Below are 17,685 nucleotides of genomic sequence, written 5' to 3' on the forward strand. Positions count from 1 at the left end.
GGTACGCATTCAGCTCATTTAACACAATGTCTTCCTCTTACGGTCTCTCCTACTTTTCCACTTTTTATTCACATTTATTGACATTTTTTTTCTTCTTCTCTGTCCCCAGGTCACCAACTTGTATTCTTCAAGACGGGCACTGCCAGTCTGAGCTCTGCCAAGGGACGGATCACCTACGTCAGAGTGGGCAGCTGAATCAATGGAGGGGGAGGAGACTTAACTGCCAAACCTCGCACTGATTGGCTAACCTGCTCCTGGGGCATGCCCTCACGGCTTAGTGAGTCACCCCATTGGATGGGTCGGACAGAGGGAGTTGAAGATGGATCCTAGACAACACCCTCCATGGGGCATAGAGAAGCCCAAACCAGCTCACACTGAAGTGCAATAATATAACTTGGAGAACAATTTTACAATATTGCTCTTCATATGATTCTCCGAAGGAAAATGCTGGGTTGTGCAAGGCTATAACTCAGGGTATAGTGCGGTTACCCTCCTAGCTAAGAAGGGTGACAGTGAACGCCTGAGATTTCCCTCCTGTGCCCCCTAAACTACACTACATTGGCAAAAGTATGTGGACAACTGCTCATCAAGATCATTGATATTAATATGGAGTTGGTCCCCCTTTGCTGCTATAACAGCCTCCACTCTTCTGGGAAGGCTTTCCACTAGATGTCGGAACATTGCTGCGGAGATTTGCTTCCATTCAGCCACAAGAGTATTAGTGAGGTCGGGCACAGATGTTGGGCTATTAGTCCTGGCTCGCAGTTGGCGTTACAATTCATCCCAAAGATGTTCGATGGGGTTGAGGTCAGGGCTCTGTGCAGGCCAATCAAGTTCTTCCACAACAATCTCAACAAACCATTTCTGTATGGACCACACTTTGTGCATAGAGGCATTGTCATGCTGAAACAGGAAAGGGCCTTCCCCAAACTTTTGCCACAAAGTTGGAAGCACAAAATCGTCTACAATGTCACTCATTGTATGCTGTAGCGTTATGATTTCCAATCACTGGAACTAAAGCCGGGTGTACACTACACGCCTTTCAAAGTCCTAACATCGCTAAACCTCTCACATTAAACAACCATCTTTCCTGTAGTTTTCTTTTTGTCTTGCCAACGTAGTGGTGCGCACACAAAATGATGTGGCACAGATGTGGGTCACACACTATAAGATTCTTCACTTGGTCTTGAGGATTATCAACGCCACATTGTCTCGCGAAAACAATGATGTGAGGATGTGATTAGATTTAATGTGGCTACAACGAGCTGTGGCTCAAAGCAGCATCAAGTCTTTTCACGCTTGCCATACAGAGTTTAAATATCTAGCCAACATTTTGAATGTAATAACATTGCTTTAGAACTTCACAGCTGTAACAATTTGAGTATTTTGATTAAAGGCAAGTACAAATGCATACTAGTAGTATTCATCACACCTTCTCGAGAGTCTACACATTCTGAGTGATGCGAAACAACGGCATCATCTCACTGGCTTCTTCTTTGGCGATCTCTCGTTGGTTATTGCTCATCACCGTTCTCAAACATTTCATTGCACATCTCACACAACAAGAGCATTTCAGATTTTGTGCCGATAAAATCAAACATGTTTGAAAATATGGGGACGTCTGGGACTGCTCAAAAACGAGATCAGTAGCCCTCAAATTGCATCTCTGACCCATTCATATTAAAGGAGCGTCGCCCCTTTGTAGGGATGAGGATTTTGTCTCCGATCTCAACAACTTGTCTGGGACAGCTAAATCGGTGTACATCTGGCTTATGGGGCCAAGCCCGAACCAATAAAAACAACCCCAGACCATTATTCCTTAATCCACCAAACTTTACAGTTGGCACTATGTATTTGGGCAGGTAGCGTTCTCCTGACATATACCTAACTCAGATTCGTCCATCGGACTGCCAGATGGTGTAGCGTGATTCATCACTCCAGAATGTGTTTCCACTGCTCCAGAGTCCAATGGCGGTGAGCTTTACACCACTCTAGCTGACGCTTAACATTGGGCATGGTGATCTTAGGCATGCGTGCTGCTCCTCTGCCATGGAAACCCATTTCATGAAGCTCCCAATGAGCAGTTCTTGTGCTGATGTTGCTTCCAGAGGCAGTTTGGAGTGTGTTGCAACCGAGGACAACATTTTGATGCTCTATGCGTACACTCTTCAGCACTCGGCGTTCCCATTCTGTGAGCTTGTGTGGCCTACCACTTTGTGGCTGAGCTGTTGGTGCTCCTAGACGTTTCTACTTCAAAATAACAGCACTTACAGTTGACCAGGGCAGCTCTAGCAGGACAGAAATTTGATAAACTGACTTGATGAAAAGATGGCATCCTATGACGGTGCCACGTTTAAAGTCACTGAACTCTTCAGTACGGGCCATTCTACTGTGAATGTTTGTCTATGGAGATTGCATGGCTGTGTGCTCGATTTTATACACCTGTCAGCAATGGGTGTGGCTGAAATAGCCAAATACACTAATTTGAAGGCTGTCCACATACTTTTGTACCTTCCCATGGAGTCTGGTCAAAATGTTCTCCTTATGGTACTGTAGCATGTTTTATCATTGTCTGCGACGTTTCAAGCCTACGTCTATACAAACCTTCAGCCAACCATCGAACACTAGGAAAGGTACTCACCGAGAAAAACATATTACAAAAATAAGGGGTTTACCCCAAGAGAAATGTTTAAATAGTCTTCATACAATGTTCAGGCTTTTGTCCAGATGGAAACAAAGCTATTGGCAAAGGGCTTTTTCAGCCTCAGCCCTTATTTTTAGGTTCTCTAATGCTGAGTGTTACTCAGACTTTCTCCCTCCTCCCTTATCTCCTCACCTGTCTCTCTTTCTCTGTTTCCTTTCCCTCCCTCAGTCTTGTATTAGACCCACAGCACTTTCTCTTTTCAAACAGGGTTTCTCTATGCTTTCAATAAGCATCTCAGAAAGTGTGATCGATTCCAAATCTTAGTGAATGAAGAATCTGCACTTATAACACAGATGATTGTTACATCTGAGTTATCAGATAAAATATTATTTTTTCAATCCAATGTTGATGGAAATGAAGAAACTGTTTTGATATCGACAAATCAAGGACTAATTTGGAATATTGTGTCATTGTTGATTTTGCATGTTGACCAAATTTAATGTAGTGTAGAGACCTCCTTGAGAGGGTCAATTTTTATGGTGTATTTTATGGTGTATTTATTGTGAGTGTGTGCCACTCCTGGGTCGTATTCATTAGGTACCAAACAGAAGAAAATTGAAACAGGGAGGACCTACCCAAACTTGTCCAATAAAAACTATAAATAAAAATCTTTGTTTTACATTGCAGAAACTTTGCTTCGATTTGCTCTAATGAATATGACCCTAGGTTTAGAGCGAACAAAGCAGGACGTAATCTCGCTCTATTCTAATTTCCTAAGGAAATGTGATATTAACCTTTAGATAATTCAACAGACAATATCAAAGAGACATTGCTTTCAGTGAAAGCACTCCTTGTGAAAATAATGAATCAAAAGTGAATTCTACAAAAGCATTAACACTTTGTGTACATTGGTCATTGTTACTTTTTGATGATAATGATGAAATGGCTATTTTTATATGAAAAAAAAATAAAAACCTTGTGGCAAGTGAGACATCTGTGTGTGTGTTTATTTGAGTTACAGTAAATTATTTTTATTTTGGTTGCCATGATGCTGCAAATACAGCATATGTTGAGAGTTCCTGTAAATATTGTACATATTTAGTTGATTTGTTTTGTTATTTGAAATCTGTTTTTTTTCATTGCTAATTCAACATTTTGATCCAAAATGGGAGTTGTAGAAATGATTGGAGGTTGATTTGTTTGGTTATGCTTAGTTAGTTAGTTAGCTTGTTAGCTAGCAAGCTGCCTGTTTGCATTCAAAAGACACATTCTTGACACAGCATCTTGTTTCACTATCCAAAGTGTGAGGCCTGCAGTGTGGAGACGGAAGAGGGCTCCCTTATTGGATTACTTTATACATTGGACATATGTGTGGTGAGCTTTAAGCTCCAGAATAGGCAGCAGAAGAAGCGTCACCCAAGTGGGTACTACACTTCGTTGGTGGAGGAATCGTCCAGTAGCTACAGAGAGCTGAGAAATGATGAAAACAACGTCTGAGGACAACTCCAGTGAGCCAACTCCATCACCACCACCATTGTCATCCCCAACCTTGTCCTACCATACAACTTGGCTACCATCGAAGTAGACTGCTAGCAGAATACTAGTAAGATATACTGCCTTCACCAAACGCAGGCTCCTTCTGAAGATATAGACTTGATGCTTGTTTGTTTTACGTTTAAAGCAATGTAATATTATTTTTGTTTTGGTGTACTTCTGTACTGCAATTCAGCTTTTAGCTGCCAAGTATGGCCTAAATGTAAAAATTAAATAAACTACTATTACTATATTATTAAATGCAGCAGGTTGAGACAGGGAACTTGAGTATTGGCTTCAGCGATATCGCACCAATCATATTCTACAAACACTTTTGTTGTGACTTTACTTTCATTAATCTGGTGACAGTTAGTGGATTAAATACATAATGTTTAATTGTTACTCAAAATAATCATGTAACAATTAACTCATTAGGATTTGGGGCACCACGGAAGAAGTTGTTTAACGAGTTGCCATCTCCCAAATTAAACTAGATATATAGATATATAAGTTATATATCGACAACAGTCCCTTATAAATCATTACCTCCTACCAGTCTCATAATCTGAATGGTCGCAACCTTCTTCGATCCGCAAAAACCCCAGCCTTGAGCACTATTCAGTACTACACAAATTGGTTTAATTATTTATTTACTAGCTAACTAAATAATAACACAGAATACACATACAAACTTACATGAGACAAAGGTCCCTAATAGACTGACAAGATATGATGGCTTGTTACACATATAGAGAAGGGGTGGAGAAAAGAAAGGGACATTTATAGTGGATAAATTATTGGACTGTCCTCACATCAATCACATAACTTGCACACGAACCGCCGCCCATTTGGAATGAGAAGTAAACAATGTATTTACGTGTTGAATGCCGTTCACCTTTTCTCTATCGGAACGAGCCCTCCTTCAGAAGAATGTGGGTTTGGTGAGCCTTTCCTGTGGGCTACTTGTACATGCTTTGATTGTCCACCAGAGATCACAATGTCCTTCTTCTTAGTTGTCCAGTCTCCAATGGGCTGTTTCCTAAGAACAGCTACTTAGCCGTACCAGTGATTGTATGAGAGGAGAGTTTTCTTCTCCTCTTCCTCGGGAAGATAGTCAAAGTTCCAAACCAATTTAGCTGCAGACTGGCGATATCCTGTTCTGGTAAGGTAATTTTCTTCACTTTGTGTTGAGGTTGAGAGTTTCAACCATTTCAAACGTGTGGACCACAGTCTCATGTCATTCTGGTCTGATATGTTAATTCTTAGCCAGTCCTTTTAAGCACTCTGGTCGAAAAGAGTGGTTCCATCACACTGACACACTTTTCTGACCTCACTCGGGGTGTGGCTAGTTACTGTGCAAAGGATATAATTATCTTGTATGACTTCTAAAATCACATTCCTATCTTAACACAAATATCTTCATCATTTTTCATATCCTATGCACCATGTATTGGATGCAAACTTGACGTATAAATGGGGTATCCATTCCAAGTTACAGTATTTGGTAAATACAGTTAACATCACAAAATGAAAAGCAATATGACATTAGTTTTCTACATCTCCCCACTGACCAAGAGTTGTATCACTTTAATGAAACATTCTTTTTGAGAGAGTTATTCCAGACAACTCTAGTCTGCAAACCTAATCTAGTAATCTACGGGGCATATTTCTCTAGTTATCAGCTCAACTATTCTTCTCTGATGGCTTACTGGCATTTAAAATTTGACATAAGCCCACAGTTGAGGTACACTCTATTGTAGGCCTAGGTTGTAGATTATCATTGTCTCTCTTATTGTGCATGCCGCAGATGCATGAGCTACAGTTGAAGTCGGAAGTTTACATACACCTTAGCCAAATACATTTAAACTCAGTTTTTCACAATTCCTGACATTTAATCCTAGTAAAAATGTCTGTCTTAGATCAGTTAGGATCAACACTTCATTTTAAGAATGTGAAATGTCAAAATAATAGTAGAGAGAATGATTTATTTCAGCTTTTATTTCTTTCATCACATTCCCAGTGGGTCAGAAGTTTACATACACTCAATTAGTATTTGGTAGCATTGACTTTAAATTGGTTAACTTATGTCAAACGGTAGCCTTCCACAAGCTTCACACAATAAGTTGGGTGAATGTTGGCCCATTCCTCCTGACAGAGCTTGAGAAATGTTCTATAGGATTGAGGTCAGGCCTTTTGTAATGCTCATCTGAAGAATAAGACCAAAGCGCAGGGTGGTACGTGTTCAAGATTATTTATTCAAACTGAACACTGAAACAAAATAAAGTGGAACAAAACGAAACAGAAAACAACTACCCACAAAACACAGGTGGGACAAAGCTGCCTAAGTATGATTATCAATCAGAGACAACGATAGACAGCTGCCTCTGAGAACCACACCCGGCCAAACACAAAGAAATAGAAAACATAGAAATAAAGAAACTTAGAATGCCCACCCGAGTCACAAGGTGTGACAGCTTTGCAATGGCAACTCCAATACCTTGACTTTGGTGTCCTTGACACAACTTTGGAAGTATGCTTGGGTTCATTGTCTATTTGGAAGACCCATTTACAACCAAGCTTTAACTTCCTGACTGATCTCTTGAGATGTTGCTTCAATATATCCACATAATTTTCCTTTCTTCATGATGCCATCTATTTTGTGAAGTACACCAGTCCCTCCTGCAGCAAAGCACCACCGCAACATGATGCTGCCACTCCCATGCTTCACGGTTGGGATGTTGTTCTTCGGCTTGCAAGCCTCCCCCATTTTCCTCCAAACATAATGATGGTCATTATGGCCAAACAGTTCTATTTTTGTTTCATCAGACCAGAGGACATTTATCCAAGAAGTACGATCTTTGTCCCCATGTGCAGTTGCAAACCATAGTCTGGCTTTTTTATGGCGGTTTTGCTGAGCGGCCTGTCAGGTTATGTCGATATAGGACTTGTTTTACTGTGGATATAGATACTTTTGTACCTGTTTCCACCAGCATCTCCACAAGGTCCTTTGCTGTTGTTCTGGGATTGATTTGCACTTTTTGCACCAAAGTACATTAATCTCTAGGAGACAGAGCGTGTCTCCTTCCTGAGCGGTATGACAGTTGTGTGGTCCCATGGTGTTTATATTTGCGTACTATTGTTTGTACAGATGAACGTGGTACCTTCAGGCGTTTTGACATTGCTCCCAAGGGTGAATCAGACTTGTGGAGGTCTACAATGTTTTTTCTGATTTCTTGGCTGATTTCTTTTGATTCCCACATGATGTCAAGCAAAGAGGCACCGAGTTTGAAGGTAGGCCTTGAAATACATCCACAGGTACACCTCCAATTGACTCAATTGACTCAGGAGCTTCTAAAGCCATGACATAATTTTACTTGAATTTTCCGAGCTGTTTAAAGACACAGTCAACTTAGTGCATGTAAACTTCTGACCCACTGGAATTATGATACAGTGAATTATAAGTGTCTGTAAGTCTGTAAACAATTGTTGGAAAAATTACTTGTGTCATGCACAAAGTAGATGTCCTAACCGACTTACAAAAACTATACTTTGTTTATAAGAATTTTGTGGAGTGGTTGATAAATGAGTTTTAATGACTCCAACCTAAGTGTAAATGTCCGACTTCAACTGTACTTCTTAACAGTATCAGTAGTGACGTTTTGCTATTTACACAGTACTGGTGGTTATGTGTAGCCACTGTTGGTTGCTGTTTTTTGGGTTCGGTACTATTTTGTATTTAGTTTTATGCTCCGTCATGGTATGTCATGGCTGAGATGTGCTACTCTGCATCAGTTTATTGTCTCATCTTCTCTATGTATGTTTTATTGTTTGAATAACCAAATACTGTACCAGTAAAAAGCTTGGACACGCCTACTCATTCAAGAGGTTTTCTGTTCTGTTCTATAAACCAATTGCTGTATTCATGCAAGTGGCTGACTGAACAAATCCTCACTATCATCAGCTGCAATTTGACAATATGCCCAGACCTTGTTTTGAGAACAAACAAAATATATCTCAGTTTCAAGGTCTCAGCTTAGAGAGAAAAAGCCTTGTGAGGTATTGGTCTGTCACATGTGATGAACCAGTATTGGTCGGTCACATGAATGAAACAAAACGGTAATGAGTAATTATGCTAAATAATGCAAATATAACTTGTCTGTGTATAGCCATATATAAGACAACTGCTGGGACTGCCCAGGCAGAGCTCCTGATTGACATGTGTTCTATGGTGCATTGAGTTGATTGGAACGTCTCCAGAGGTTCCAACCGTTATCTAGGGGTCTGTCAAACACCAAGACAAATAAACAATGATTAATGTAAGATTGACTTCGAGTGTCCCTTTGTACTGTAAGAATTTCCACGACAATGTGGTGTCAATGATTGATTCTGCCTGCGGAGCTTTACGGTGGGGTTCTGCGAGGAAAACCGATGGCGCATTTTATGAAGCGTGAGGGAAATTCCTGTCTGACCAAAAGACAACAAGACCCACCCAGAACAGACTCTTACTGTGAGCTGCCCAGGAGGAGACACGTAATCCACGAACAATTGAGGGACGATACCTGATTTCAGTAAGTCAATTTAAATGAATCTGTATTAAAAAAGATCATCAAGGCGACTAATGCATTAAAATGTACCCATCGTCTTATAGAGAGAAGGCTATTCACTAGTTTTATGAGAACTAGAGCGAGGGTGTAACAGTACCATGGGAAGTCCCACTGATAGCTGTCTGTAGGCATTTAGAAGAAATGTCTATGTGGTCTGCAGCCTCAAAAAAAATAACACAAGGTATTTTTTTATACGGGGTGTCATTTATATGTATAGCAAGAGATCCGTTGACGATACATTTGGTGCATAGCAAGTAATGACAAGAGAAAACCGCTGACGATGCACGTGGTAATGAGGAATAGTACTAAGTGAATGTGGATGTGAAAGTTGTGTGATTGTGAGATATGGGATAATAAGCTGAAAGATTGATATTGGGATAACAAGAGGATTGAAATTAAGCTATTAAACATTGAGTGAACGAGAACTGTCAGGGGACTAGATAATAAACTGAAAGGTTGATATTAGGATAATAAACTGATTGAAATTTGGATAATAAAAGGATTGAAATTAAGCTATTAAACATTGAGTGAATGAGAACTGTCAGGGGACTAGCTCACGTGTGAAAGAGGTGAATGAATGCCCCAACCAGTACTGTGAGCTGAGTTTTTCAATCTGTATCGTTATCTAGGGGTCTGTCCAACACCGCCGTTGGATCTACAGGTAGAGGATAACATCTCATATGTAACATGTCTCAGAAGATAACATGTCTCATTAGTAAGGAGGATAACATGTCTCGTTAGTAACGAGGATAACATGTATCTGAGGTTAACATGACTTTAGATTACATGAGGGTAAACAACTCATCAGTGGAGTTTGATGTATAACGTAATGTACGGAGATATGAAATAAGAGAGAACTATTTCCCAATAGGCTGTTAAATAGAACAGTAGTGAATATTTAAACCCATGTGTGAATAGAACACTGGTGTAGAAGAAGAATTTGGGATGTTGCACAAATGCATCATGGGTTACTAGAGATAAAGTAACATCATATTTGTTAAATGGGTTATTATGATGATCTGATGAAGTAAGAATATAAAAATAATAATAATATACAACCTGTACACCCGCACGTAGACGTACATAAATGATGAAATATTTGGACTGTGCTAACCCAGTTAATACATGTTGATCCCTCCAAAGCATTACATATGAATCTGAAAATAATTGACATTTAATAAATATTGAATCAGAAAGTGAATATCCAATAGAGATTGGTAATAATAACATAGATTAACTTTTTGAAGGTATACTAAAGTCAAAACATTGCTTTCCAATGTGGAGAAAGTTATCATGTTTGTTTTTTGTTTTAAACCTTGCAATATGTGGAAAAGCAGAATGTTCTTTGAGTATTGGGAAGAAGGGAGTCCAAGTTGAAGGAAACAGATTATGGAGACTAGTGAAAGTAACAAAGTGAATAGTAATTGGCTTTCAGATAGCAATCTAATAATGCGATGTGTTTAGTAATTTGAAGAAGACAGAGGGATTGAGCATTGCGACATAAATTAGAGACCGCTCACTCTTCAAGGCTTGGTTCACTGCTCTCATGTTTATTAAGTCATCTGTTGTTTGTGAAGAACCTTCCTGTGGAACAATAGATAGCCGCCAGTACACACTGAACTCAAACAGGCTGTGAGAGACACAGTGGGGTAGTTAGGGACAGTTTGTACAGAATTGTATTGTATTGCAACTGCACCTCAGATTGCAGCCCAATTACAGTTGAAGTCAGAACTTTACATACACTTAGATGGAGTCATTAAAACTTGTTTTTCAACCACTCCACAAATGTCTTGTAAACAAACTATAGTTTTGGTAAATTGGTTAGGGCATCTACTTGTGCATGACACAAGTAATCTTTCCAACAATTGTTCGAAGTTTACATTGTTGACCTCCACAAGTCTGGTTCATCCTTGGGAGAATTTCAAAAACCCCTAAAGGTACCACGTTCATTTGTACAAACAATAGTACGCAAGTCTAAACACAACAGGCCCACGCAGCTGTCATACCGCTCAGGAAGGAGACGCATTCTGTCTCCTAGAGATGAATTGTCTTTGGTGTGAAATGTGCAAATCAATCCCAGAACAACAGCAAAGGACCTTGTGAAGATGCTGGAGGAAACAGGTACAAAATTATTTATATCCACAGTAAAATGAGTCCTATATTGACACAACCTGAAAGGCCGCTCAGCAAGGAAGAATCCACTGCTCCAAAACCACCATAAAAAAGCCAGACTACTGTTTGCAACTGAACATGGGGACAAAGATAGTACTTTTGGAGAAATGTCCTCTGGTCTGATGAAACAAAGATAGAACTGTTTGGCCATAATGACCATCGTTATGTTTGGAGGAAAAAGGGGAAGGCACCATCCCAACCATGCACTTCACAAAATAGACGGCATCATGAGGGAGGACAATTATGTGGATATATTGAAGCCATTTCTCAAGACATCAGTCAGGAAGTTAAAGCTTGGTTGCAAATGGGTCATCCAAATGTACAATGACCCCAAGCATACTTCCAAAGTTGTGGCAAAATGGCTTAAGGACAGTAAAGTCAAGGTATTGGAGGGGCCATCACAAAGCCCTGAACTCAATCCCATAGAAAATTTGTGGGCAGAACTGATGGAGTGCTGCATTAGATGGCCTGGCCTCTAAAATCACCCGACCTCAACCCAATTGAGATGGTTTGGGATGAGTTGGGCTGCAGAGTGAAGGAAAATCAGCCAACAAGTGCTCAGCATATGTGGGAACTCCTTCAAGTAAGCATTTCACTGCAAGGTCTACACCTATTGTAATCGGCGCACGTGACAAATAAACGTTGATTTGATTTGACTGTTGGAAACGCATTCCAGGTGACGCTGGTTGAGAGAATGCCAAGAGAATGCCAAGAGTGTGCAAAGCTGTTATCAAGGCAAATGGTGGCTACTTTGAAGAATCTAAGAAGAATCTAAAATCTAAAATCTATATTTTAAATTTGTTTAACACTTTTGAGGTTAAACTGTGTGAATCCATATGTATTATTTCATTGTTTTTATGTTGTTTGTTTTACTAATATTCTACAATATAGAAAATAGTCAAATAAAATAAAATCCCTTGAATGAGTAGGTGTGTCCAAACTGTTGACTGGTACTGTATGCTTTCTATGCTTTCTATTCCCAATTTCAGCCAAACAAATGCAGCCTCGCTCTATTAATGGTCCGATAGCAGGGTTTCAGGAATCCATCTCACCACTACACTTCATGGCTTACGTAGCAGCAACTAACATATCAAAAAGTGTTTCTCCTCTTTCAGTAGCACAGGTTTGAGTTTCACATTATTGCAATGTTGTTGGGTTTACACAGATGCTATTCCAGAGGCGATCTACATGATGGCTTTTAGGGGTCCCATCCCTTTCCTCTCTCAGTTCTGTTTGTTTAATGGACACTCACATGTTAATCGGATTCTCATACACTCCAAGAATTTAAGACTTGCAATGGAATATTGGTTTTAATCACTACAACTAACACTGCTTTTCATCTTCCCTTTCATGTTATGCTACCTGCATGCCGACCGCAGGCGAACTTCTGTTCAACATTGATGCTGGCAACATATACAAATACTGGAACTTATCATGGCTCCGGTTCCAGCACTGTGCTTTGTACATCTCACTCCAGCACGGGCAGTGCTACTGCTTCTCAATTGGTCTCAGCTTCACCCGTAGGACCATTTGCTGATGATCCTCTTCTACTTAAAAACGTTACATTTGATTAAATGTTCTGCATTGTGGAAGCCTAGATGAGTTCCTGCAGTATTTGCTCATTTTGTCATGTATTTGCTAATTCTGTACTTGGGCGGAGTGTGTCAGCCCCATGGTTCAGTAGCTACAGTGCATTCGGAAAGTATTCAGACCCCTTGACTTTTTCCACATTTTGCTACTTTACAGCCTTATTCTAAAATTGATTAAACATGTTTTTTTGTTTTTGCAATAACTATATTATAAAAAAATAAATATCACATTCACATAAGTATTCAGACCTTTCATTCAGTACTTTGCTGAAGCACCTTTGGAAGTGATTACAGCCTTGAGTCTTCTTGGGAATGACGCTACAAGCTAGGCACACCTGTATTTTGGAAGTTTCTCCCAATCTTCTCTGCAGATCCTCTCAAGCTCTGTTAGGTTGGATGGGGAGTGTCGCTGCACAGCTATTTTCAGGTCTCTCCAGAGATGTTCAACTCCAAGCGAGCTGTCATGTGCCTTTTACTGAAGTTTCTGTCTGAGCACTCTACCATAAAGGCCTGGTTGGTGGAATGCTGCAGAGTGCTGATTGGCCTTCGATTACTCAGCTTGACCGGGCGGCCAGCTCTAGGAGGAGTCTTCGTGGTTCCAAACTACTTCCATTTAAGAATGATGGAAGCCACTGTGTCAATCATCTCCACAGATGAACGGGTTCTTGGTCACTTCCCTGACCAAGGCCCTTCTCTCCCGATTACTCAGCTTGACCGGGCGGCCAGCTCTAGGAGGAGTCTTCGTGGATCCAAACTACTTCCATTTAAGAATGATGGAGGCCACTGTGTTCTTGGGGACCTTCAATGCTGCAGACATTTTTTGGTACCCTTCCCCAGATCTGTGCCTTGACACAATCCTGCCTCGACACAATCCTGTCTCTGAGCTCTACGGACAATTCCTTCAACCTCATTGCTTGGGTTTTGCTCTGACATGCATTGTCATGCATTGTCAACTGTTTGTCACCTTCTATACACAGGTGCGTGCCTTTCCAAATCATGTCTAATCAAATTAGTTTACCGCAGGTGGACTCCAATCAAGTTGAAGAAACATCTCAAGGATGATCAATGTAAACAGGATGCACCTGAGCTCAACAATCTCATAACAAAGGGTCTGAATACTTAGGTAAATCAGGTATTTCTGTTTAATTTTTTTTATACATTATCAAAACTTTCAGAAATATGGGGTATTGTGCGTAGATTGATGAGGATTTTTTTATTTCATTCATTTTAGAATGAGGCTGTAATGTAACAACATTTGGAGAAAGGAAAATGGTCTGAATACTTTCCGAATGCACTGTACTTACAAAACTATGTGGACACCCCTTCAAATGACTGGATTTGGCTATTTCAGCCACACCCATTCCTGACAGGTGTATAAAATCGATGCACACTCTGGTGGTGAGCTACCAAGAAGGAACAGAGCCTAACGCCACGATAGTGTTGTGCATGTACTGTAATCTTTTCTAATAAGTGGTTAAACGAATATGTGGCGTTTCGTGTCTGAAATGCACAATGTAGAGAATAGTTTCGTAAACATGACAGGTTTGTCCAGTAAGGGTACATACTGTACAGCCTGTGATGGTGATGATTGGCCTAGTCAAAGCCCATCCCATCTGACTATAAATCCACTGTATCTGTCATCTAATGAAAAGATTGAGGGCACATTTCTCAGGGATCAGCCCAGAGTGCTGGCCCATGTATCAGAATACCAAAACATGCAAAAACACACAGAAACACATGGAGCTGTGTTTCTGATTCTTCACTTCCAGAGGGCAAAAATGCAAGCCAAAGGAAAAAGGATCAAAAAAAGGAGAGAGCGAGTGTTTTGAGAACAAACGCAACTTTACAATCATGGAACTATTTGGACGGAGTGTGAGTCAAAGAGGCCCTTAGAGCTGGCATGGGCCTGCAGCCCATCTGGACCGGTCCTGGGTCACTGGCTCAAACAGCTGCACAGAGCCAGGGGGGCTGGGGGAGTGGAGGGCCAAGTCGGCCAGGGGGCCTGGCCGGGGGGCTAGGGGCCTCAATGGAAACGCTCAAGGGGCCCCTCAAGCACCCAGGAAAGAAAACAACGTATTAATGAAGAGAACACAGTCTCTTTGGTTTACTCCCCCAACTCTTAATGAAGTGTGGAGGTCAGGAGGGCCTGTATGTACACACGCAACTTTGTGTGTTTGGGTGTTGGTGTGTGAGTGAGACTCTTGTCTGACTGCTCCAGCAGAAATGGGTCTGTGTGACCCTTGGACCCTAACCTTTTGACCCCAGACTGGGCAGAACAAAGGGAAAAGCTGTTAAACAGAGGGAGAGGAAGGCCATGTGACTCAGTGAGCATTCTAAAGAGGGGAATCCTTTTTTCCCATTGGGTGTTCAAAGCAGGGTGCTTCTGTCAACACACACATACCCTCTACAACTTAATCAGTGGGGATTTTGGTCACAAGGAAACTTGGGTAGAAATACCGGAAGTGACAAACATAATATGGACATTCTCGTGCATCCAAGTGCACACACATCCAAGCGCACACGTGCACACACATCCAAGCGCACACGTGCACATGCGCAATACACACACAAACACAGGGCCGTGCAAAGACCTTTCAGGAGGTAGGTGCTCAAAATAACAGAAACATTTTTTTTAAATTTTACCTTTATTTTACTAGGCAAGTCAGTTAAGAACAAATTCTTATTTTCAATGACGGCCTAGGAACAGTGGGTTAACTGCCTGTTCAGGGGCAGAACGACAGATTTGTACCTTGTCAGCTCGGGGATTTGGCCTTGCAACCTTTTGGTTACTAATCCAACGCTCTAACCACTAGGCTACCCTGCCGCCCCAAAATGGTAGCTAAAGGCAGGTTGGAGATGAGGGCAGTTGGACATTGGGAAATGACGTTGTTGCAGCTCAGCATGTGGCGCACAATTGGCCCAGCTTCGATGAGGGAGGGTTTGGCCGGCAGGGATGTCCTTATCCCATCGCAAACTAGTGACTCCTGTGGTGGGCCAGGTGCAGTGCATGCTGACATGGTCACGAGGTGTACGGTGTTTCCCCTGACACATTGGTGCTTCTGGGTTAAGTGGGCATTGTGTCAAGAAGCAGTGCGGCTTGGTTGGGTTGTGTTTCAGAAGACGCACTGCTCTCGAGCTTTGCTTCTCACGAGTCCGCACGGGAGTTGCAGCGATGAGACAAGACTGCAACTACCAATTGGATACCACGAAAAAGGGTTAAAAATCCGTAAAAATATATTTAAACTAGGTAACTAACTAGCTACACACACTCAACTCTCAAACCATGCATGTTTGGATACCGGGAGCCCGCGATCTCTGTACAGGGCAGACTGGGAAACAGACACAACCGGGCGTGCAAGATCCATACATGGAAGATCAATAGGTGAACTTGAGGACATCACAACGACTCACTGGCAGTGGGTTCTGAACAACAATGGTAAAACCGGGAAGTTATACCACCACCCAAAAGGGCACTTTAGAGAATGGAAGGGCAAAAGGGCATGTGGTCTGCACACAACTCACACACAGACCCTCAGACATTCCGGAAGGTCAATACAATAAAGTGATTATTGTTAACATGAGTAGATCTGCACACTCACAGACCTACACACCAATCTACCACTTTGATTAATAAAACTTTCCTTACACCAAAAATTGCCTAAATAATCTACAAGTCTATAATAATAATCTATCAGTGAATTTTTAAAGGCACCAATTGTGTTAGGACCCGGTTACGAACCCAGGTCTCCGGAGTGAGAAACAGTCACTTAACCAACTGCGCCACGAATAGCCGGCAGAACCCAGAAGATAAGGCAGACACAGCAGTACTTGAGACGGTGTATTTAATAAAGTAAAAAAGGAAAGTCCTTCAGGCAAACATAACTCCACAACGTCAAAAGGAATTCCACAAGAACAAAGGTAATCCTCCAAGACAAAAAGGTAAATCCACAAGGTGGTAGGTATAGCATGAAAAAGCCTCAAAAGATACTCAAAAATAAATAAACAAGAACAAAAACAGAATTCCACAAGCGAGTCCAACGGGAGCAACAAATGTTCACAGCATACTAGGGCTGGGTGCTAACATACAAACACAGAACAAAGAACTGAGGAAATCTAAGGGTTTAAATACAATCAGGGGAAAACGAGTCACAGGTGCAAATAATAACGGGGAAGAAGGGAAAACAAAAGGTCAAAAAGCACAATGGGGGCATCTAGTGACCAGAAACCGGAACAACCCTGGCCAAATCCTGACAGAATCCGCCCCCTAGGAACGGCTCCTGACGTTCCTACCAGCTTTCTCGGGGTGGAGGGCCCTGAACTGACGAATGAGGTCAGGGTCCAGTATGTCCTTGGCAGGAACCCAGGAGCGCTCCTCGGGACCGTAGCCTTCCCAGTCCACCAGATACTGCCAGGACCGCTGCACCCGGCGGGAATCCAGTATCCGATGGACGGTATAAGCCAGCTGGCCTCCGATGACACGAGGCGGAGGGGAGGTCTGTCTGCCGGGACAAGGGGAGAAAAAAAACAGGTTTTAATAAGGAAATGTGAAACGTGGGATTAATCTTAAGGGATCTGGGTAAGTGTAGGCGATATGAAACTGGGTTAACTCTCCTGGCAACCTTAAAGGGACCGATGTATTTTTGGGACAGCTTGCGAGACTCCACCCTTAGAGGTAGGTCTCTTGTGGAGAGCCAGACTCTCTGGCCGGGGCGCAGGGTAGGCCCGGGACGGCGACGTCTGTTGGCTTGTTGTTGGTACCTCTGTGAGGAACGCATAAGATTAAGACAGGTCTTCCTCCACATAAGCCGACAGCGTCTGACAAACTTCAAGGCTGAAGGCACTCTGACTTCTGCCTCCTGGTCCGGGAACAATGGAGGGGCATAGTCAAACTGACACTCGTGCGGGGACATACCAGTGGAGGAGGAGCACAAGGTGTTGTGCGCGTATTCGGCCCAAACAATGAAGGACGACCATGTGGACGGGTTGTTACGAGTCATACATCGGAGGGTGGTTTCCAGCTCTTGATTCATCCTCTCTGTTTGGCCGTTGGACTCCGGGTGGTACCCTGAAGATAGACTGGCAGAGGCCACCATGAGTTGGCAGAAGGCCTTCCAAAACCTTGAGGCGAACTGGGGACCTCTGT

At 42.0% G+C, this 17,685-nt stretch overlaps 1 protein-coding gene across 1 annotated transcript in view; it reads left to right on the forward strand.

Annotated features, from left to right (window-relative positions):
- Nucleotides 1-3,633, forward strand: part of LOC135512417 (extracellular tyrosine-protein kinase PKDCC-like) — a 36,038-nt gene extending 32,405 nt beyond the window's left edge. Inside the window, exon 7 of the mRNA XM_064934438.1 lies at nucleotides 110-3,633. Within this exon, the coding sequence (XP_064790510.1) occupies nucleotides 110-195 (86 nt within the window). The 3' untranslated portion in view covers nucleotides 196-3,633. The remainder of the gene's footprint in view (nucleotides 1-109) is intronic.
- The last annotated feature ends 14,052 nt before the right edge of the window (nucleotides 3,634-17,685 follow it).

Source organism: Oncorhynchus masou, chromosome 24, assembly GCF_036934945.1.
Source record: "Oncorhynchus masou masou isolate Uvic2021 chromosome 24, UVic_Omas_1.1, whole genome shotgun sequence".
Classification (NCBI taxonomy): domain Eukaryota; kingdom Metazoa; phylum Chordata; class Actinopteri; order Salmoniformes; family Salmonidae; genus Oncorhynchus; species Oncorhynchus masou.